The following is a 23,308-nucleotide window of genomic DNA, read 5'->3' as shown; positions in this document are numbered from 1 at the left end:
GCCACTGCATCACCCCAAACCCCAAGGTACCAGTGCTGCTTTCTACCTGTGTCTTGGCCAAATCAGAAACATTTTTCAAAACTTCCTGCAGAGTTGCTTTTGATCAAGCCAGTTCCTGTGAGCACCTTGCCACCACCTGACACCTGATGAGGGCACCTTCCCCTTTGTTCCCCCTGCTAATTGGCTCCTCATTTGCCCGGCTGAACCTCACCTCTCCCCTCCTGCTTGCCCTCCTTTTTTTTTTGTTCTTAAACAGCACAGCTGCCGGCAGGTGCATGGAAGAACCAAGGGGAGGCAGTGGCGGGAGGGGGCGTCCGTTCAACATGATCTAGAAACCACACTGCCCGGAGCAAGCAGCCCCGCCCTTCCCCAGTTATCTTAACGCCGGTGTGGGTGTGTGTTGCCTCTGTCAGGGAACACTGTGCTGGGTTCCAGGGACCGCTGCTCTGTCCTGCTTTAAAGTGCTCATTTTTATTCACCCACACAAGAGCAAACAGTTTCACTTTAAGGCTGAGATGGAGATCCCTGCTATTGCAGACATTCAGTGTTTGTGCCAAAAATGAGATTGCACAGAGAATATGTGAGGAGGAGGAGGAGGAGAGAGAGAGAGAGAGAGCAGAGGAAAGATAGATATGGTAGAAAAGCAATTTTTACAACTCGAATGAGTATTGATCTCTGAAACTGTACTTTAAACCATGCGGGGGACCAAAGACAGTTATATAAAAATGTAGTTTATTTGAAAATGCATTATTAATGGTAGCCACTAAAAAGTGTGGAGACTTAGCTGCCTATGCTTTCCCCCTCTCCCTTTCTTTTGTCCTTTTTATTTATAATCACTTTTCTTTTAATTTAAGTGTGGGCACTCCCCAGCACATACTTTCCTAGAAGCCAGTCTGGTTCCAGTGGCCTGCTGTCCACATAGGCAAGACTCTGTTAATCTAAGCTACCAGTCCCAGTGTCTCTTGAAAGTCCATGTATATTTCCAGTTCCCATCAAATGGAGTTGAACAAATGTGATATGCAGGGGCAACCCAACTAACCCCAGGACAAAATGTGCTGGGCCTCACCTTAGTGAAATGCTTTCTGTGTAGCCAAAGCTCTATAAATACTCCGTAAATGAATGATTGGAAAGATGCATGCTGAGGGGATTAATATGTGAACACACAGCCAATGCGTCCTGTGTAAGTCGGCAGGAGGAAAGGGTTGGGGGAGAAGATGCCCTTATGATTCAAAGGGAAAGACAGCGATGGAATACACAGTGTGGACACCCCACTTGCTTTTTTCTGCTGCTTCCTGCAAGGGAGGCTGGCCTCCCAGGAGCACGTTCATTCAACAGGTAGTTATGGAGGGATTTCTTTGTTCTGGTCTGCATGCCAGGGGCTTCGATTACACAGTTCCTGCCTGTGGCCATCAGAGTCTTGGCAGCAAGCAATTCAAACCGCAAGGTTCAAATGGAGGGGTTTAGGGTTATTCAGAGAGGTGGATGGGATGAAAAGGGCATCACAAGAGATAGTGAGGCACCTGGAGAGTAACAAGAACAGGAAACAGCTCCTACCCCAGGCTTGAAGGAGCCGGGAAGGAAATAGTGTTTCCAGAGCCCCCAAGAGATGGAACTGGGGAGAAGGGGCTGCCCTTCAAGTGAACGATGATGGAGGGACGTGGCAACTGTTGGAAGTCTGGTGCCAAAGCTGGGGGCACCTCTCCCTCTGTCTCACCTCCGTTTTTCTGCTGAAGACTCCCCCTGACCTCATCCAGTCCGCCACCAGCCAGCAAAGAAGACCAAGTGGTGTTGTGCATAGGGTCCCAGCATCTCAGGGTTCAGAGTGTGGCAGAAGGAGCAGAGTGGGGATCTCAGAGCAAACACAGGAAGGCATCCCACGGTGCGGTGGAATGCACGGCCAAGACAACAACAGCACATACCTAAGTCATTGTCCTATTTCCCGAAGTATTGATTCAGCATCTTACATCTTTCCCTGGGCGCAAGGCGATCAGAGTCACTCTAGGATTTGCTTCTCCCTGTCCCACAGTCAAATAACACTCAGCTTTTGGGATATGGCTGTGTGCTGGTAAAATGATTTTCAAAGAGAAGCAGTCCTAGCCACTCGGTGTACACTGGGAGGAACATGTGTTACATGTGGAGTAATTAGAACCCAACGTGGGTTGAAAATCATATGCAAGTTTCAGAGGCCGGCAGTCTGGTTTATTGATGTGTGTTGATCAGTGGGGCAGTTGTGTTGCCTGAAATGGTCCAGGACAGAATTTCTCTCTTCTTTTTTTTTTTTTTTTTAGGTGAATAGATGCCAGTTCGTTTTATTTCTTCTCTAAGGATTCTTGTTTAAATGTCTCTCTGTAGTATTCAGGAGAAATTTTCACCCAGCCTCCTTGAAAGGGTATTAGATGTAGTGAGTTTATAGTTATTTACATGTATCTGGGTCGCGGCAAATTCTCCAAAGAAAACAGCTGTTGGTTTCGAAGAGAAAAGGCCACAAGCTGACCTTTGCCTTCCTTGGTGTGCTGATGATCTGCGTGAAAGCAGAACTCACAGGAAACACAGCTTTATCTGAATTTGCTTTTGAGTCCCTTTGAAATGACTTGAAATGGCTTTGAGATGGTAAGAAATGCACATGATGAAAGTTCCCCATTGGGTTCTCTGGTAGTTTCCAGTGCACGCGTTTCCTTCTCGAAGAATAATGGAAAACCCCAAAGAGCGCTTCTTGGACAACAGGCGGCAGAATGTACTGTCCCACCCAGGGGCACCCTGAGCTTTGAATGCAGCTCACGATATGCAGGTTATCACAACCCAGATGTTCTCGTGTAGGCTACGTTGTTAAGGGCCTCTTAAGATAGGACACCAAACTAGATTTTCATAAGAAATAGAATTGATGGCCGCTTATAAAAATGGTGAGGTCTAAGCCCCTAAAATTCGGAGTTAGAAGGATCCTGCAGATCCCACAAGCTGGCATTTCCTAAAACATGGTTTGCGCACATTAAATAGTTTTACCTGATTCACGGCAAGCATGTGTTTAATTTTTTAAAAATATTTATTTATTTATCTTTAGAGGGGAAGGGAAGGAGAAAGGAAGAGAAACATCAATGTATGGTTGCTTCTCTTGCATCCCCTGCTGGGAACTGGCCCCTGCCGGGAACTGGCCTGCAACCCAGGCATGTGCCCTGACTGGGAATCGAACTGCGATCGTCTGGTTGCATGTGTTTAATTTTGACACGTATAAATTCCCTTAGTGTTTGTTAGAAAATACTGTAGCAGTCAAACCAAGGATTTCACCAACATGTTTGCCTAGAATGAGGCCTGTGAGCGGGGGAAAAAAGGAGTAGGCAGTTGAAAGAAAAATAGTAAGTCAGTCATTGAATGTGTGCTCTGGGAATGTGGCAAAGATGGGGAAAATGCTACACACGTGATGGAGGCTTGGGAAATACTGAGCTAGGCTTCTTTGTTTTGTCTTTTCTTTTAGTCGAGGTAAAGTTCACATAACATAAGTTGTCCATTTTAAAGTGTGTATTTAGTGTTGCATAGTACGTGTACAGTGTTGCGTAGTCATTACCTCTGTCTTACTCTGAAACATTGTCTTGACCCCAAAAGGAAACCCCACACCCACAAATCAGTCACACCCTAACCTGAGGACACACCAGTCTGTTTTCTGTCTCTATGTGTTGACATGTTCCAGACTTTCATGTAAGTGGAACCATATACTGCGTGGCCTTTCTGTGTGGCTTCTATCACTCAGCATCACGTTTCAAGGTTTGTCCATGTTATAGTGCATATCAGTCTTTCATTCCTTTTTAAAGCTGAATAATACTCCATTGTATTCATATAGCACATGTGATTTGCTTACTCATTAGTTGACGGAATTGGGGTTGTTTCCACTTTTTAGCTAGTGTGACAAGTTAGTTGCTCTGCTCTTGAACATCTGAGAAACCACTGTGCTGAGACTTGAACTGTTGGTGGAAGAAATGAAATTTATTTCTATTGCTTATCAAGAAGAGCAAGAGCAGAGGTTGTAGGGTGCATGTGTGCCCTGTAGAAGATAAATTGCTTTCAACCCTGGAGCCGCAGAGCCCAAAGAAAGGCTGTGAAAGCAGTGCTCACTGAGTCAGAACCCATGTGGCCTGGGTTCGAACATCGGCTCTGCCACTTGCCGTCTCCGGCAGCTTACTTGAACCCCCACGTGCCTTCGCTTCCCTCTAAATTTGAGGGAAATTCGCTTCCCTGTAAATTTGAGAGTATAAAATTACCTTTCCACAGAAATAGGATGAAATGAGTTCAAACATCCCAGTACCGATACCCATTATAAGCATTACAGGATTATGAGCATTATGTGACTGTTTAATGTTACTATTTTATTTTTACTGTCTCTACTATTTATCATTCGTGAAATAATCATAGAAAGCAGAAGACCTGAGCTCACACATTTGAAAACAGACTGGTGGCTAATGATGAATGTTAGTTTATAGCATTTTCAGGAATACCTGCTTTGGGTTATTATAAGCACTGGAAAGTCTGTGGCTTCCTTTGGCCTTGTCCCCACTCATTCTTCGTGACTGTTCACTGCGGGTGCTTTTTCTAGTCCTCCCTGGCACTGTGCGTCTTCAAACCTGAGGGGCCTGAATTACTGCTTCTTGATGATGTCTGCGTCATGTTTCTGTTAGAACTTGGGTGTTGTTTAAAACATCTTTTCTTTTGCTCTTAAAAGGACGCTTTTATTTTAGTCCCTTCGGCTTTGCTGTGTGCTCGTTAGGATATAGGCTGTACGTTCATCCTCCACATGTATGTGTAGGAAATCTGCTCCTGTTTGTAAAGCAGGTGTGTTTGTGCCACCCACGAATCTGCGGCCGCGCGGGGAGCGGAGAGGAAGCAACTGTTTTTTCCACTTGTCGTGTAGCTCGAACAGACCGGATTTCTAAAGAATGTATCAGCGAATGTTTTTCATCTCTGCACCGATCTGAAGTTTCTATAACAGAAGACATTAAAATGTGCATAATTATGGGGCGAAATGCCACGCAGTTGGTTTCATTTGCTGATGAAGACGTGGAACCACAGTTTCGCAAGGGTCGCAGGTTTCGCGTTGCGAATTAGCAGGGGGGAGGCGATGTTTGTTGACATTGTTAACCCTGCTGATTGCTTGTTTGGCCTGTGTTCTGCCTGCAGGTGGATTTCGCCTTCACCGTGTGGCAGAGCTTCCCCGAGAGGATTGTGGGGTACCCTGCACGCAGCCATTTCTGGGACAACTCTAAGGAGCGGTGGGGGTACACGTCCAAGTGGACGAACGACTACTCCATGGTGTTGACTGGAGCTGCTATTTACCACAAGTGAGGAATTCATGTGTCTCTCATGTTTGGATTTGTACATACTCCTTCTCTTAGCTTCTGACTGCCGTGTACGTGGGAACTTTAGCCAAATCTTGTTAACAACATTCACGGAAATTAAGTTGCATCCCTTTTTTAAGATTTGTTGATGTAACCGGCGTGTGTCTTTGAAACCAATAAAATCTCTTGGCTTATGCATTTCCAGAAATTGAAGTACTATCTTCAGTTCCTCTGAAGTGCGGACATCACAAGGGGGTGTTGAGTAACTGAATACTTAGAATAACAACAACAAAAGTAAATACTTAATTGAGTCCCCCGCCCTTCCCTGGCACAGTGGTTCTGGGTGTTTGGGATTTACCATTGAGTAAAACAGAGTGAGTGCTCCGTCTATGATGGTCTTAGAGTCTAACAAGGGGAGACGCAATGCACATGTAGTTTTGTAATATGTTAAGGGGAGATGTTACGTGGTACAACAGCAAAGCAGAGCAGGTGAAGAATTAGAAGAACTGAAAGAGAAAGGGCAGATTAGGGGGTACTGGGGTGCTCCTCCTGGAGCAAGTGAGATTTGAGCAGAGACTGGAAGGAGGAGAGGAGGTCAGCCAAGAGAATGTCTGTAGGAAGAGTGTTAGGGCCTGGCAAACAGCTAGAGCAAATGCCTCAAGGCGGAATATTGGAGGAATATCAAAAAGATCAATGTGACCAGAGTGGAGTGGGAGCCCAGGTGAAGGACTTGACTTTCCTTTCAGTGACACGCAGTCTGAGCAGAGCAATCTTTCTTAGGTTTAAGCATCCGCTCTGGAGGCCTTGTTGAGGGTAGGCTCTAAGGGGGCCAGGGTCGAAGCAGGGAGACCAAGTGGAAGGTGAGTGACAGTATCCAGGCAAGAGATGGGAGAGCCTGGGGCGAGAAAGTGAGCCGTGGAGGTGGTAAGTAGTGAGGCGATTGGCGTATTTTGAAGATGCTCCAGCGTGATATGCTGACAGACTGGATATAGAAGGTTTTTGACCCGAAGAGCTAGCAGGACACAGTAGCTGCCAGCAGATCGAGATAGCTGTAGATGGAATAAGTGTTAGAGGAAATGCAGGAGTTGGTCTTGAACTCGGTGAGACATCCAAACGTGATGTTGAGAAAGGAAAGGGATAGAGTTAAAAATTTGGGAGATGTGTGCATCTATGGTCTTTAAAGCCAGGGGACTTAGGTATGATGGCCAAATTGTTTAGTGTTCCTGACTTAATACTAAATGAACCCCCCACTGTTCTGCCTTAGTAAGGGAAACACTCCAGTCTTAACCTAGTCCTTTGTAGTGAAGAATAGAGAATCTTACCATATCAAAGGTAGAGCTGGAAATGCACGTGTTACAAACGTTCAGACCAGCTGGATCTTCATCCCAGGAGTCTGCCTCGTGGGTGTTGTTGTTCCGTTTCTTCTCGCCCCTGTCACTTAATGAATCTGATTCATTCAAATGATTTCTTTTCTATAAACATGTACTCTGTGTCTCTCCCAAACATCGTAGGGTGAAAATAATCCAAATTAATATAAGTTCTCCATATATGTGGTTTATAGGCCACAGGACTAGAACAGTATATTGGCGGATTCAAAGTTATGGGATAGTCTGAAGTATAGTTCCGGCAAAGCCAATAATTAAAATTGCAAAGCAGCTCATGATGATAACTCTATTATATGTAAGTAACTTCTGGCCATGTCAGTATTCTGTTTCTTACCAACCAGCGTGCTGTTGAAGGTAGGCTGGGCGAGCCGTAGCTGCGTGCATCTCTGTGCCTTTGCCCGTAAAATGAGCATAACAACAGTACCTGCATCACAGATTCCTTATACAAATTAGACGACACATTGGTTGTGAAGCACTTTAGAACATTATCTGGCGTGCAGGGTGGGGCAAACGTAGGTTTACAGTTGTGAGTACATGAAACACAAAGCTTATTCTTGTATTACTTATTAATTGTCGTATTCTTTTCCATACGAATAACTGTAAACCTCCGTTTGCCCCAGCTGTAGAGTGAGATCCATATAAGTCGTAGTTGTTGTCATCATCATCTATGACACGTTTGGGGGTCCAAAGACCAAGAATGTGTCTTCTGTCAAAGATGCCCACCTTACGTATAACGACGCCCACCTTAGGACACGTCTTTGGTGTTTACAGATATTATCACTACCTGTACACCCATTATCTGCCAGCCAGCCTGAAGAACATGGTGGACCAACTGGCCAACTGTGAGGACATTCTCATGAATTTCCTGGTGTCTGCTGTGACAAAATTGCCTCCAATCAAAGTGACCCAGAAGAAGCAGTATAAGGAAACGATGATGGGACAGGTGAGAGAATTCTGCCACCCGTGCTCTGCTTGCTGGTGGTTCCCCTGCAGGTAGTGAGGGCTCACTGTTCCTCTAGGGAGCATAACGAGGAGATGTATTAAAAACACATGTCCAAGCACTCTCAGGGAGGACACGCTGGGCACATGGGTAATTGGGAAGACGTAGGCCAAAGAGATCTTTATGTCAAGAATATAAAAGCTTTCATACAAGGTGGCATGAGAAAGACACACCTTCTCCAGAGTTAAAGAATTTGTATAAGGTGACCATGAGTGCTTTATTTAATGAATGGCCAATAGTACTGTCAACACAGCCTCCTGGTGGTCGCCCTTGGGCTGGGCGAGTACCGGGGTGGCAGACCAGGCGTCACCGCTTGATCTCCAGTTCCAGAACCAGCATTTAAGTGCTGTGAGCAAGTCAGTTGCCTTCCAGAACTCAGTGGGCTCATCTTTAAAATGAAAATGGGAAACTCTACCTCCGAGGGTGAGATAACATATAGGAAAAATTTTATAAACGTAAATATTGCATTGAGTCATAAAAGTTGAGCATGGAAGATACTTGCAAAGAAATAAAATCCAACTTTCTCTCTTTACGAGTGAGGAAACTAAGACCCAGAGAATTTAAGCATATTGCTACAAGTGGCTCAGTGTTCGAGACAGATCTGGGAGTTGAATTCCGGGCTCTGTTCTTTCCACTGCTCACTCCTCCACACCCTGGGGTCCGGTGTGAGGATGATCTGTATCTGTTGAAGCTCATCTACCTCGTTCATTCTGGAAAGGCCCAGTACAATAAGTAAGAACTCAGAAACCCTAAGTGTGGCCACTTAGATCTGCCTGAGTTAAACCAGAGAGTATCAGCCAACAGGATTTGAGTCAGCCTTCAAGGACGTATTTGAACATGGTTTTATCAGTTCTGTTGTCTAGGGTTTTCCATTTACCATGTTCTAACAGATATTGGAAGTCATACAAATCTAGCTTTTGCAAAGGAAAACTTAGCCATGCCTCACTGTCAGTGGTTTTTCGTTCATTAAGTTTAGTAAGAGCAACACATGAAGAGGATTTTCAGTTTATATATCTCAGTCATTCAGTAGCTACTGAACATGTACAGGTTATGCCAGGCACTGTGCTAGGCACTGTTTATGACACAGCTGCTGTCCTTAGTGAGCAAAGTACCTAGTAGAAAATTCTGTTTCCCTCCAACTACTGAAAGAATAAGCAAGAAGATTTGCAAGGCTATTTGTATTGTTGAGGCTGAGAGGATATTCACATTCAAGCGAGATATATGGTCTACTGTGTGCCCAGGTACTTTCATATATATTATCTCAAGGCTACAGCATTCCTTTATATTGTTCACTCAGAGAGTTCTGTGAACTTCCCTGAGGTTATATGTGGATTAGAGGTAGAATGCTAATGACACGGGATTTCTTAGGGGTTGGTTTTATGCCCTTCTCACGGATTTGCCTAATTCCACCAAACTAATATTTCTAGTACTTTTACACATCCTTTGGGGACAAATCTAAATTTAGCCTTAGGTCTAACTAGATGTGTCTAGTTAAATTTGTACTGTATTTGGCCCATTCTTCCCATCAAACACATTTGTTTATTGAATGTTTGTATGACTGCTGAAATAAATGAATATCATGCTTGAAGATTGTACTTTTATTATACCAGAAAGATATCTTCTCTATTATGTTGGTTGACTCAAAATCAAATCTACAGACAAAAAAAAGATACTTGAGTAATTCAGCAGACTTTAAAAAAAATTATTCTGAAGAGAGAATAAGAATAAGCTTAAGCTCAGGACAGTATTCTCCTTTGCATATGAGAGCACTTGCCAGGCGGTAGGGGGTGCTTCCCTTTTGGGAAGGAGTGGACCAATCAGAAATGGCCTGCAAGCTCACACCAATATAGGAACAAAGTGACAACTGTCTGCTCTGTCATGGACTCAAGTGGTCAGCCTAATTTGACTCACCAAGCCGAGTTTTTCTTGTACAAATGGTAAATGATGCACCCCGAGTTCTGCCCCTTCCCAGCCCTGAACAGATCATTTTAACTTCCCTGAACCTCCTTCCTCAATGATGAAGTTGGGGATGCGATTCCCTCGGTACGGAACTTCACCAAGTCGTTGTGAGGGTCAAATGAACGTTGTGAAGACACTTGTTACAAATCACCTCCTGTTTGTTTTTCCACTGCCCAGTACTAAGCGTTTGTATTTGCCTTCAGCGGTTACTTTCAGGAATGTTAGCACTCAGTTTCAAGTGACTGGGTGATTCTCACAGTCAAACGTACCTTCCTATGAAAGTATTCTCTAACAGTGCGTGAGGATTGAAGCCCAGTGACCTCACGTACATACATATACATAATTAAACGGCTGTGTAATGACACAAATGCATTGTGTCTGTTCCCACAATTAGTCAACCCACCTTTTCCTTGTTTCATAAAAATGTGGTTTTAAAGACAGTAGGCATAGCTCATTTATTTGAATGTCATCACTCAAGTCATTTAAGGCTTTCTTTTAAATCCATGTCAGTCATTTCCGTGGTCTAAAAATATTTAACCAACCTTAGAGGCAACACAGAGCACTAAAGATAGTATCCATCCTTTCTGCTTACCCAAAATCAAGTGAGTAAACTAGAAAGTTTTAGAAAACTGTCTTTGGAAGTGCAAACACATTGTTAGTCATATTTGAGTTTTATATTTAGTGACCACGGTAGTTGTCAAATTGGTGAGTCATTTACTGAGCAGAGAATCAGTTGTTCAGTATGGATTGTTGTTCGTGTATGTTCATTTAGCATCGAGGAAAGTTGCCTTTCTTGAGAAAACCAGGACCAGTGCTCGGCTTTCACCAGGAACAAGGATGGGGGGGCGTCTGGTGTCCAGGCTGGACCCCGAGGTCTGCCATGTGCTGGTGGGTCTGACAGTTTTCTGCAATGTCGCCATCTCACCTTGCACTTGGCTCATGGTCTTCCTTCTTTCTCTCCTCTCCCCAGACTTCCCGGGCTTCCCGCTGGGCTGACCCCGACCACTTTGCCCAGCGACAGAGCTGCATGAATACGTTTGCCAGCTGGTTTGGCTACATGCCGCTGATCCACTCTCAGATGAGGCTCGACCCCGTCCTCTTTAAAGACCAGGTCTCTATTCTGAGGAAGAAATACCGAGACATTGAGCGACTTTGAGGAATCCAGCCAAGTGGGGGAGGGGAAGGGAGAAGGGACTGGGGTCAAGCTGCTCTCTCTTCCCAGTGCAGATCCGCTCAGCCGCGGAGCCAGACTGTGCCAAGTAGCCAAATAAACTCACACGAACGGAATGACAAAACAAAAACAAAAAAGGCCAATGAGAACTCTGCTCCTGGCTCCTGGGACTGCACCGGCCTGCTCCAGACTCACCTCACTGGCTTCTATGTCCCAAGACTAGGTTGTGTACAGTTTAATTATGGAACATTAAATAATTATTTTTGAAATGATTGCTATGCAGGTTTAAACTTTTTTAATGATCAAAACTATTAAAAACCAGAGTTCTTTCTTTAATCAAAATTGTGTTGGTTGTGAATGTGTCAAAACTGCTGTTCCCCTTCCCACAGGCACCATGGCCGTGGGTCATGCAGGGTTTCCTGTGGTTAAAAACGTTCAGACTTCATGGAAAACACAGTAAGTCACTCCGTCCAGTGTCAAGAAATAATTGAGCATAAGTTAAGACAAGTTCATTATCCAATACTGCCAGCGCAAACTGTTTTCCACTGGGAATTTGCAGATCACCTTGAACTTTTATCCTAAGATGTTGCTGCATGAGACAAAGTATTATGACTTCCAGGTAGACAGTTCTAACTGAAAACTTTGAGATATGTAAGTATGGTAATCTTTTGCACTGGGGGGGGGGGTAACTAGGGCCAACTCAGTTTGCACAAGGAACCACCCAGACAATCCACCTGCCAGTGTACTAGTGAGAAGGGAGTGTTGACCCAGAGCCGGAACCCAGTTCTTTTCCAAGGTGAGGACTGGACTAGACATTCAGCCACGGGCATGTGTCTGCTTGGCGCTAGGGAAAGCTTTGGTTTAAAAGCAAACAAAATATGTTGAGAGTATATGGAGAGTGAGTATATGGAGAGAAACAGATTATTTACAAGATAGACTCTTTTATGCTTGTGAAAACCGCAAGTTTTGAGAAGCTTCTCCATCGAGAAGGAAGTAAGAAGGTATCAGTTCTCACCATTGGACATGAGAACTGCCCAGAAGTAACCTCACCATTGGGACCCTGATCCCACTTTTGGTCTAACGTTGTTTGGAGCAAGAATCTGGCACAGGAAATAATCAGAATCAAATGGGAACACTGCTTCATTTCACTTTAATTTTTAAATCTGAAGCCGTTCAATTGTGCTTCTCACTAAAAAGAACATTTCTGTCCTTGCAAATGCTGCTTTGAGCTTCTGATTATTGTAAAACTGCAAATATAAACAAAAAATGTATGAATATATATGAATATGTGTATCACTTAACTCCATTGTAAACGATGGAGAGGAGACTTCTGATATACCAAATACTTTCTTCAAGACAAGAGACAATAGAGAAGAGAAAGATATTATTGGGTTCTACTATCTCTTATGTGAATAAACAAGCACTTCAGTTTTTCCTCCCTAAACTCTCCTACATCTCATAAATTTATTTCCAGTGTTCTTTAGGAGAAAATTTTATCACTGAATTATGTTCAAATAACTTCAAGTGCTTGGCTTCAGTCAGTGGAAACCATAAATCCGGGAGACTGTAACTCATCTTTGCTCTGTAGACATGAGGACAAGGACCTTGCCAAGGGAGTGCAGGGAAGGACAGTGCCGTAAACAAGTGAAACTAGGTGTTTGCAGAGATCCAGGGAGGTGACTCAGTATGCACCGAGTGGCAGAGCAAAGAGCAGGCCCTCATGTCCAGACGCTGTGTTGTGAGTGGTGCACAGGTAATGAACTTGAAGGCAGGGGGCTTTCCCTGCAGCTGCGTGACTCTGAGCCGTGCCCCAAATCACTCTCTCCTCCAGTGTGACCCAGCCTTATCTCACTCCCAAACGTGTGTCATTTCTTCTAAGTGGATGTGAGTATCTCTTATGTATTTGTTGAAAAACAAATGGTCCCTGCCCTTGTTTCTTTCTGTCAAACGCCCAGTCTAGTAGGTTTCGTGCCATTCAAGCTGCAGCTCTCATTGACTTGAAGGGGTGGCAATTAATCCTTAGTCATCTGACCTTTGCACATTTGTATTTAAATTAACTTTTTTGGACTGGCACATTATTCCTGTATCTTTCTCCTTTGCAGAAATGAATGCAGTGTTTGGCTAAGCCAACGTAAAACTCATGGTGTCGCCTTGGCTCGCAGATCAGTGGCCCTAATTGTAGCAGACAGGCACATGATTAGATTCGGAAAACTGCCAGATTTACCTGTCACAAAACTCCCAGGGCATATTCCCCACACACAATGTGTGTTGTGTGGGGGTGGGGGGAGATGGTGATTATACATGAGAACAGGTTCTGACATACTTTTCAGCCACTTTAAATCTCCATGATATCATTTGGTGTCATTCTCTCAGAAAATCTCTTTGGGATGCTGGCTAGTATGTTCTTTTCCTACTTGGAAGACACTGCTGGGAATTGAACAAGGCCTAGCAAATCAGTGAGACCCAACAGTAAGACGTCATTTTAATGCACTAAAGAAAGAGCTATCATTCACTGCCGCAAGTTGACAAATCACAGCCATCTCTGTAGGATGTCGGGAGTTATCTCTCAGCCAACTTGAATGATAACCAGAGGTCCCTAAGCACGCCAACACGAATCGGTAAGAAGCCAAGAACAGGGAATAGTGCCAACTGCATAATGAATTGCACGCAGAAACTGCAGAGAAGGTTGGACCACTTACGATTTCCACGTAGCACCTCTTTCCAGTTCCATGTTAGGACACATGATCTTGAAAATAGGTTCTATTTTAGATGGTGGATGTAGTCACATAAATGAAAAGCCTTATGCTATACTTTAAATACATCACCTTTGTGGAAAACAACAAAATGACCCAATATGGAGACTAAACAGAAAAACTCATGAAATAATCATTGTAGTCACATTATGAAAAATAACCTAGGTGGATCTACCTGGACGTATCAGCATCTCTTCCAATGGGATGCTTCAGAAGGAAGTGAGAACTCTGGTACCCGGAATCTTATGTGCATTACAGCTTAATTTCTTCTCATTCCAAATGGTGCTCAAAGAAGGATCAATCATGGTTGCTGCCTTCAATTTTCCTTTAGGAATTATTTTTGTTTTTCATTTACAGCAGGTTCTGGAATACCTGGTCACTTGGAGAAATATTATGCAGTGGCCTTTCATAAAAGTTACTGAACTTAAGGAAGGGGTGAGATGAATGAATGTGGATAGACCTATATACTGTTTTTTTTTTTAAGCAGCTCTTGATTTAAGAACTAATGAAATTTTAATCAAACTTGTTTAAAGGGTAAGTGTGGGAAGAGGGCAGAGAGTTTGGCCAGGTGAGAATCTGAATAAGACTCTTGCTGGACAAACTGAATTATGGATTCAAAAGCTGAGGCAAACTTCTCAGGTCTCTTTTAAAAAGTACCAGCTGTTGCTATAAATGCTCTCAAATATAAATATCCCTGCCTTCTAATAGTTAATACATTCAAAGTGGAGCTGGTACATCGGGACCTCATTTGCAGAATTCATTTACTTAGCTTCCATCTGCGGCATCAGTGGGTGAGGGCCTCACAGAAGGCGTCATTCTGGGCCAGGTTTAACCAAGAACGTTCTTTTCACTGCTGGCCCCGCCCTCATTCTTGATGGCGACAAAGTTGTTGTAACTTGAGTCCTTGGTGAGTAAGTATTAATAACCTGCTGTGGCAGACTCGTCTCCCTCAGTCTTAGCGTTTCCATCTGGAAAACATTAGATTATTCCTTGACCCCAAGTTTACCTTTAAAAAGGGGGAATGAAGATGCCTAAGCACAGAGTCCCTCCCAGTAATTCAGTAACAACATGCAGGAGCTCTGGAAACAAAAGCTGCTATTTACAGCATCGTCTCAATAATAAGATGACTCTTGGAAACCAGCTCCCCTCTTTGTCCTTTCCCAAAATCAAAGGTTCTTGCTGCCATGATGGTTACTCAGCAGGGACTGTTTGTAGCTGTCACTGAGCTACAGTTTTAGTGTGTTCCGTGTGAGGAGCCTGAAGGAGACCGCCACTGCCCCATTAAATAGGCGAGGAACGCTGAGACAGCTACGCCCTCCAAGGAGTGTGGGTGGATGGTCTCACCCTCGTGTAAAAGGCAAGCCAGTCTTTCAGTTCCTCGATTTTTGTAACGATTTGCCTTTTAGGCCTCATGGGCCCATTGATTTCTGCAATAGCTCTTTGTTCTTCTTCAGGAATACAGCCTTTTCTCTTGGTTGTAGTTATTACTAAAAGCAGGGACATGTAAATGACCTGGTTACTGTGTCATGAACCTTGTCCATTTGTTTTGAGAGAAAAATATGCGTATGACATGTCGAGAGGTAGAAGACAAACATCGAAGACCGGAAACGTTTTAAGTGGCAAGTTGGAGTGCAAACAAGAAAAGTAGACCTTTTTTTTGTGTATGATGCGCATTTGGGACAGTTTTCTTGTATGTTGCCAACGTTTTTGTAGGGTCCCTGCATGTCTTTTCCGGAGTGTTTTCCCTATTTGTTAAAGATGATGATGACTTAGTCCAATCAATCCCTGAAGTGTGAGAAAATACAGAGCCATAGATCTTGATTTAACTTCCCCGACCTGTGTAACTCTGTGTCTGGGTTTTGCCATCCAAAAAGACTGTTTTACAGAGAGTGTCACCAAAGACCTTTTCCTTGCAATTTATAGAAGAAGCCGAAAGAAATTACTAATAAATGACGTGACTTTTCGTCTGTGTCGTTTTCTTTCCATCTCTTCTGTTGAGCACAGAAAGATGCCTGTTTTCAGGAGGAGTCAGAGTGCTGGGGAACTCAAAGCTTGCATGGAGGTTGGGGGGGAGACGGACAGCTGAGGCTGGACCACGTGTGCTGGCTGGAGGGCCAGCCCCCGCAGCCTCGCAGCCGCCTGGGGCCGTGGGCCGCCAGCAGCAGCCGTCTTCCAGGGCAGGTGCAGCTGGTGCCGTTGGAAGCCAGCCAGAGTGAGAGGTGGTGATATGCCCGGTTCACAGCGTTCCTCCACAGGGACACGGGGACAACATGGCGCACCGGGCCCCAGCGCATCTGGAGCCTGACAGCTGTGGTCATTACCCCTTTTGGTTTCAACTATTGCATAAAACTCAGAATTACTGGCTGGTGGTGCACTTATTAGGCTGGCTTTTCTCAAAAGAATTTAGAAATGGTTCCATGGATGAGTGCCGTGCAGTGGCTCACGGCCACTGTGAGACCGGTGTTGTATGACAGCAGTGACCCTCCTCCCCACTCTCCTCGTTCCTTCTTCCTTGCCAGCGGCATCTTCTCTTTATCTCTGTCGCCCCTCTTCTATCCTCTCTTTGGACATTTTTAGAGAAAGGACCTCAGCACACTAAGGACATCAGTCACATTATTTCCAGCAGATCCAATGCCAAATTACAATGGGGTGGTGATTTGTTTTATTCAAGTTTTATGCTTTGTATTTCAGTTTGCCCATCTGTCAAATGTTGACTTAAAACTATTTATTGACAGGTAGTTTCTGAACAATTACCACAAACTGAGAGCTATGCTAAGTGCCTCCAAGGGACTAAAGATGGGGGGAACCCTTTCTCTCTCTTCTCAAGCAAGAGAGAGGAGTCAGGGGGAGTTTGGACAGGGTAAGTTGGTATGTCATCAGAGGAGGCTCAGAAAGGAATTTCTAAAGTCCCAGGTCCCAAACTGGAATGTGCAGTGACACTGTCACTTGTAAAATCGATGCGGTGTGACTAGTGATGGAATCGTTTCCCAGCATGAGGACAAATGGCAAGTCTCCTTGGAGAGGAAGCTTTTAAATTCGGTCCAGTCCTACCCCATGGTTGGTTCCAGTGAATGCGGCAGCCTGTGGGAACACTGAGAGCAGTCTCACTTGATAAATAAAAGGAGGATGGTGTGGCTTGATAGTCCGAGCATTTCCACCACGTCTAGTCACGACCAGAGGAAACGACCAGTTATTTGTGGACCCCTGAGTCATTCGACAGGGGCCCTCCTTAACACTGTGCAGTCTCTCTGGTTTGCAGGAATTCAGAAAAGAGGGGCTTTGGCTGTGTTGTCTACTGTTAGAGGCTTGTGCTTAGGATAATACAGAGGAGGACTCACATACTGCAGTGGGTGCAAGGGGTTTTTTGTTGTGTCGTACTTTGGGCCCCACTCGGAGGAGCTGTCCGAGCATGCTGTCTCGGGTCACGGTCTCTGGGACATGACCACCTGAGTTCGAATCCTACATCTGCCTCTTAGTACTTCTGGGGCCTGATAGAAATTACCTGCCCTCGCTGGGCCTTGTTTTCCTCAAAATAGAACTAGTCAATATCTGATAGGGGTCTCATGAGGATTAAATGAGTTAGTAAATAGCAAGTTCTTAAAATAGCACCGCCTACACAATCAAGAGTATGCAATGCTTACCTGTTATTTGTAGTTTATTTTTCCCAAAATGGTTTCTTTTAAGAATCTTCCCTGTGATCTGTGAAAGAGGAAACATGCTCAGTTTAGGGTTTTGGATACTAATATTGACCGAAATTGAACTATGGTCTTGCCAGTGTCTCTGGCAACTCTTGTTTTGCATTAGAGTCACGTTTTAATGCCCATAGACACGAAATCATCCTCACATTCAGCCGTGGGCGATCCATCGGCCGAAATTTTGCAAAGTCAAGTTTTTATTTTCTAGCCAATTTTTTTTTGAGCAATGATCTGTTTTTCATTCTCATTTAATGGAATAGAGTTGAGGTAGTTCAGGACTGGAATGAAGTTTGGGTGCCAATTATTATTGTTCCTTTTCTGGTGGCTTCAATTACACTAAGAAAGAAAACATGTTTTGCCAATGTATAAATTATTTGCTGAGTTGGAATTTCTGTCCCAAACTTGACTGCAAATAACCTAGTTTTCTTGGCTAAATCTACTGGTAGAGCAAACTAAAATGTGTCTTTAATCAGAGAATCAGATCATTCCATTTTAGAAAATAATAAAGCAGAGAAAAAAAGGAAAAAAAAGGTTTAGCTATGAAGAGGGAGGCTTGGGAGCTATTTTAACTGCTCCCAAAGACACACACACACACATACACACATACACACACACACACACACACACACACACACACACGTGTTTTTTTTCTCTGGGTGTTTAGGTGTTTTAGGTGTTTTTCAGTCTTCTTAAAATTAGATGGTCCATATTGCAATCAGTGTTTAATTAACAGGATCAATGCTGTGGTAAATATTCCTAAAAATAATCTTTGTTTGCATTATCTTAGGGTAAATCAAAGTCATGTCAAATGTTATAAAGTTTTTAAAAGCTTTCCTGTGTATTCACAAGATATTCTAGTATACTAGAATGCCTACTGAAGGAAAAATTAAACTTAATAAGAATCTAGCTAGAAAATATAACAATTGTAGTTTGGCAGCTAGATTACTTTAAAAATCGGGGTGCAAGGAGAAAAAATGAACAAAGCGTCATCTTTAGTGGCAAAACAGTGTTGGCTTTTCTTCCAGAGGGGCAACCCCAGAGGGGTTACTTTACTGTATTTGCCTTCCTGGGTATTAAAATTTTTTTTAGATACCATGTCCCTTATACCTCGTCTCTAGGTTGACAGTAAAGCTTCCCTCTCAGATATTTTCTCCTCTCTTCTGGAAATGTCCCTATCAGGTAAGCTTTAATAAAACGCAGGTTTTTTATTTGTTGTTCAACTACATTTGTTTCCATTTCCCCCCGCACCAATCTCCCCACCCCAGCCATCCCCGCCTCCCACCCATGATTTCACCCCCACCTTGGTTTTGACCATGAGTCCTTTATACTTGTTCCTGAAAACCTTTCCCCCTTTTCCACCCATTATCCCCTCCCAGCCCCCCTCTGGTTATTGTCAGTTTGTTCTTAATTTCAGTGTCTCTGGTTCTGTTTTGCTTGCTTGTTTGTTTTGTTGATTAGGTTCCACTTATCGATGTGATCAGCATTTTAAATATCGTGGTCCCTGGCAGCTAGTACTTCTGTACCAACAGCAGCCTCTTTTCCCTTTGGGAAGCCCACACCTCTCTCCCTCTTTTCTACAATTTGTATGATGGGGCCCCACCCCCATCCTGATTCTAGGGGAGTTATGTGTCTTGTCAGGTCATTGAGATCATATTCTAGATAGTCTGGTGTTGTTTTAAAAGGACATACTAACTTTCCTCTAGCGTTGTGTGTGTAATACAATGCAGTAAAGACTATACTAACAGTATAACAAGGTCAAAAGTGTTGGTGAGTAGGCATTTAGCATGTCTTGGGGGAGGCTTCATTGAAGATGTGCGCTTAAGTGACATCTTAAAAAATAAATAGGAATTCGTCCTGGATAATGTGGCTCAGTGGATTGAGTACTGGCCTGCGAACCAGAGGGTCACCAGTTCAATTCCCAGTCAGGACACATGCCTGGGTTGCGGGCCACGTCCCCAGTAGGGGACCCATGAGAGGCAACCACACATTGATGTTTTTCTTCCTTTTTCTCCCTCCCTCCCTTTCTCTAAAAATAAATAAATAAAATCTTAAAACAAATAAATAGACATTTAACTGACAGGAAAAGAGGGGAAAGGGCATTCCTTACAAAGGGGCGTAAACTCAACGTCCTCTGCCTGACATATGTGGCAGAGGGGAACATGAGGGCCTACATCTGTATGAGACGCGGCTGCGAAACACAAAGGTTTGTTGGGTTAGTTGGCTAAGGGCAGGTACTCCCAGCAAAAGGTAAAGTAAGGGGTAATAATGATAATCATAGTCATAGTTCCCTTGATTCCTGTTTCCTTTCCTTCTGGTATAAACGTTTCAGTGCAAAACCCTGGAATGGCGGGTCACATCTGGCTCTACTGTGCCTGGCGGAGGAAGTGTGCAGAGGTAGCAGAGAGCATGCTGTTTCCAAATCTTCAGGAAAGACCTGCCTCTGAAGACTTGAAATGGGAAAAAAACGACTTGGATTTCCAGATAGGACATAGAAAGTTGCACGAGATCTTCACCCTCATTCTTACAATGAGCACAAGTCCCATAAACTACAATGCCATGGTCACTTGAAGCCTGGCAGACAGCTGAAAGTGTAAAAACAAAAAAATATGTACATGAAGTAAATCTTAGGGAGATTCAATCTATTCCTAGGAGAAGAGAATCCCGTGACCACTTTTATCACAGCAGTGCCAGAATGGTCCTCCATCAGAGAGTGGGGCGAGGAGAAACCTGGTGAACAAAAAATACTCCAGCAGCGTCGCGTGGGCCCGAGGTATACAGAAGCTGTATGCACACAGTATTTGCCTTGCTATAAAAGGTTTATCCTGGATTCCCTTAAGGTTAGCTGTAGGCTCCGAGGGGTCCATTGATATCAGGATGGAAGTTGCTTTTCTAAATGCTTAAAGCCATAGCAAGTAATGACACAAAGAACCCAGCATTTGTTGAGTAAGACAGTCATAGGTCTTGGGAGGTCTTTTCAAATATTAGGTTTTAATTTCGTAAGAATACTTATATGACATTCCCACTAAAGGCAGCCTGGCAGTTGCACCAAATCTCCTGTTACTTTTCTCTATCCAAACTGGTGGGCGTGCCCAAGGTTAATAAAAATGACAAATTACTCCTGGTCCAAAAATGAGGTTCAATTCACCGGTCTGAGGATTCTCACGGGGAAAATGAACCCACCTCTAAACCCAAGTCCCTCTGAGTCAGGATGGAAGGAGGCTGTCGTTGTCCCCACCCTCCCCTAAGGCTCGGCGGGGGGTCACTCTCAGTCGAACGGTCTAACCACGCATAGACTCTCCCAAAAAATATGAGTCAAGCTGCAGAATCCCGCAACAGAAACAATTGCCTGTATGGCCGTGAGCATGTAAAACTGCTCCTGCAGATGAGAGAGGCTGGGGCTCTGGACCAGTGGACATTCTGTAGTTTTGACAGATGTGGAAAATGATCTGTGACTAATGAATTTGTTTTTCTTCAGAATCCCAATCCCTTTGCCTGGCTCTGGTTTAGACTATCTACGAATGGATGTCATTGGAGCTAGTTTTTCCAGTAAATGGGTATTGCCTTTCAACCTTCCTCCTTAGGCAAGAAAGAGAACTGAAAAGAGATATTCGGTAGAAAAAATGAAAGGTTTTTCACTGAATATCATATCTATGACCAGTCTGTTTCCAACTTATTTGAAGGAAGAAATCTCTTTAAGCCACACATATCTCAGGAGTATTACATGCTATTTCTTTCTTTCACTCTCTAACTCCTTATTTATATCTTTGCAATATTGGCAGAAACTAACTCTTTCGGCTATTTTTTTTTGTATAACATTGTCTAAGTACTTTATTTTGAGGACATTTTCTTTTCACCCACCAACTTGCAGTGTCTATAAAAATAAAGCTCAAGCTACTTAAAGGCCACAAAGTGTATCACCAGATTTTTAATTAGAAAAACAACTGTCCTCATGTTATTTAGGTGACTACCTTAGGCATTTTCATGGGAGTAGCTCAAGTCTATTCCCAAGATGTCCACCTAAGAACTAAGTGTCCTTTGGTGGTTGACATGGACCACAGGTCACCTAGGAGAGTCACCCCACTATATCACTCGGGTGGGTCATGGCTCTTGAACAAAATATTTGGATTGTTTTATTCACATGTGATTATTCCACTGAAGTCTTTAAGATTAAGGCTACATTCTTGTGGAAAGTTAAGACCTCATGTAAGAAGGGTGGTTATTTATAATGTAGCTAAACAAAGCTGTGTGGGTCAGTACTGGGCAGGCAGGAGTGAGGGTTCTGAGCTTTGAACTGCCTACCAGCATCACTAAAGGAGCTTTAAAAATTATATAGATTTTTAAATCCACAGTCAGAGTTTGATTCATTTTATCTAAATATTTTAAAAGATGACCAGGCATTTCTGATATCTAGTCTGCTTCTTATAAGCCCTGAACAATTCTCTATGGTCTAGATGGTTGAGTTCGACTACCTTCGCATGGTTTGCTAGGTCTCCATGATCTCAACTCTGAAGCCTCTTGTGCCCTTTCAAGTTTCCTCTTATTTAAAAAAAAGTATTATCTTTTTAGTAAATTTGACCTGTGTATTGTTACCTGCCCATGTCTTGCTGTTTTCAACCTCACCTTTGCTCATGCTGTTCCTACTGCCTGTATCCTGTTATCTTTCCTTGCCAAACCTACACTGAATAATTAATTGTGTGCTAACTGTTCAAAACGGAACTTCTCCAAAATTCTGATCCATTCTTCCCCGTCCCTTTCTCAACAGGTAACAGGCCCCCTTTACCTGTTGTATCCCATTTCTGTGCATATTTCCTTCATAGGACATACAACGTGATACCGGAGTTGTCTGTTCAGCTGCCCGTCTGGCACAAGATGGAGAGAACAGTGAGGGCAGGCAGAGTACCCTAGTCATGTTCTGTGCCAAGGATCAGACTGTGTCGCCCCAGAGGGAGCGCTCAGTGGATTTTGGTTGACTGAACAGCCTGAAAGAACTTAGAAGACTTAGAAGGCCTCGTTTAGGTTGGGACAGCTAAACACGCGTACGCCTCTGCAGCATGGAGGGAGAGTGAGTGTTGGAAGCGCTTTTTCCTCAGCATCACATGTTTTGTGGAACTGAACCTTTGAGCCCAGGGGTAACCCTTTGTCTTGCCGATCAGAGCATCTAATCTCACGATGCTTTCATTTTTTTCTGCTGTCCTCCAACTTTAGTAAAGCAGTATTTAAACACATTGGCCCTAGTTTCTGCTCCGCTATGAGGAGTCAAGGGCAGAATCTATCGTGAGGGCACAAGGTGGTTCAAATAGGTACTCTCCACCCTCCCCCTGTCCCAAGCTGGTGGCTTTCCTTTTCCTACTGGCCTTAGGAGAGCTGATTTTTGTCTTGTTTTTGTCCGTTTGTTTCTATTAAATAAGGAGTGCATGGCTCCCTTAGTCATTCAGTTATTCACATTCATTCCTTCCAGAACTATTTGTTGCCCCAGTTGATGTGGCTCAGTGGATTGAGTGCCAGTTTGCAAATCAAAAGGTTGCTGGTTCGATTCCCAGTCAGGGCACATGTCTGGGTCACAGGTGAGGTTTCCAGTTGGGGGGGTGCAAGAAGCAACTGATTGATGTATCTCTTGCACATCAATGTTTCTCTCCCTCTCTTTCTCCCTCTCTGCCCCCTCTCTAAAAATAAATAAATTAAATCTTTAAAAAAAGTGTTGACTATCTTGTTTCATCCTCTTTAGAAAAAGCCCTGAGACTATAAAAATTAATAAAAAGTCAACAGAAAGTTCTTTCTCATTTTCTGAACTGTTGGCACACACAGATACACACACACACACACACACATGCTTTCACTGGACCTGGACACGAGAGGTATTGCTAAAAAAAGGTTTTCCTATCTGAGGCCCTGATGCTTTCTTTCCCTTAATGCCTAAGAGTTCTGAGGCTGCACCCGTCATCACTCTTGGCACACCCAGTGCTCAGGAAAGACCCCAACAGGTGAAGCAGGAAGTTGAGACCCTTTTGCCTCTTTTGTTTTTGA

At 43.7% G+C, this 23,308-nt stretch overlaps 1 protein-coding gene across 1 annotated transcript in view; it reads left to right on the top strand.

The window, feature by feature from the left end:
- The window catches only part of EXT1 (exostosin glycosyltransferase 1), a 268,679-nt gene extending 257,501 nt beyond the window's left edge, over nt 1–11,178 (top strand). The window contains exons 9-11 of the mRNA XM_037048433.1: nt 5,164–5,324; nt 7,478–7,649; nt 10,636–11,178. Of these exons, the coding sequence (XP_036904328.1) occupies nt 5,164–5,324; nt 7,478–7,649; nt 10,636–10,821 (519 nt within the window). The 3' untranslated portion in view covers nt 10,822–11,178. The remainder of the gene's footprint in view (nt 1–5,163; nt 5,325–7,477; nt 7,650–10,635) is intronic.
- Nucleotides 11,179–23,308: the final 12,130 nt, after the last annotated feature.

This window comes from Sturnira hondurensis, unplaced genomic scaffold, assembly GCF_014824575.4.
Source record: "Sturnira hondurensis isolate 20B ecotype Veracruz unplaced genomic scaffold, ASM1482457v3 Scaffold0006413, whole genome shotgun sequence".
NCBI classification, from domain to species: Eukaryota; Metazoa; Chordata; class Mammalia; order Chiroptera; family Phyllostomidae; genus Sturnira; species Sturnira hondurensis.
This window is presented reverse-complemented; position numbering and strand designations above follow the sequence as displayed.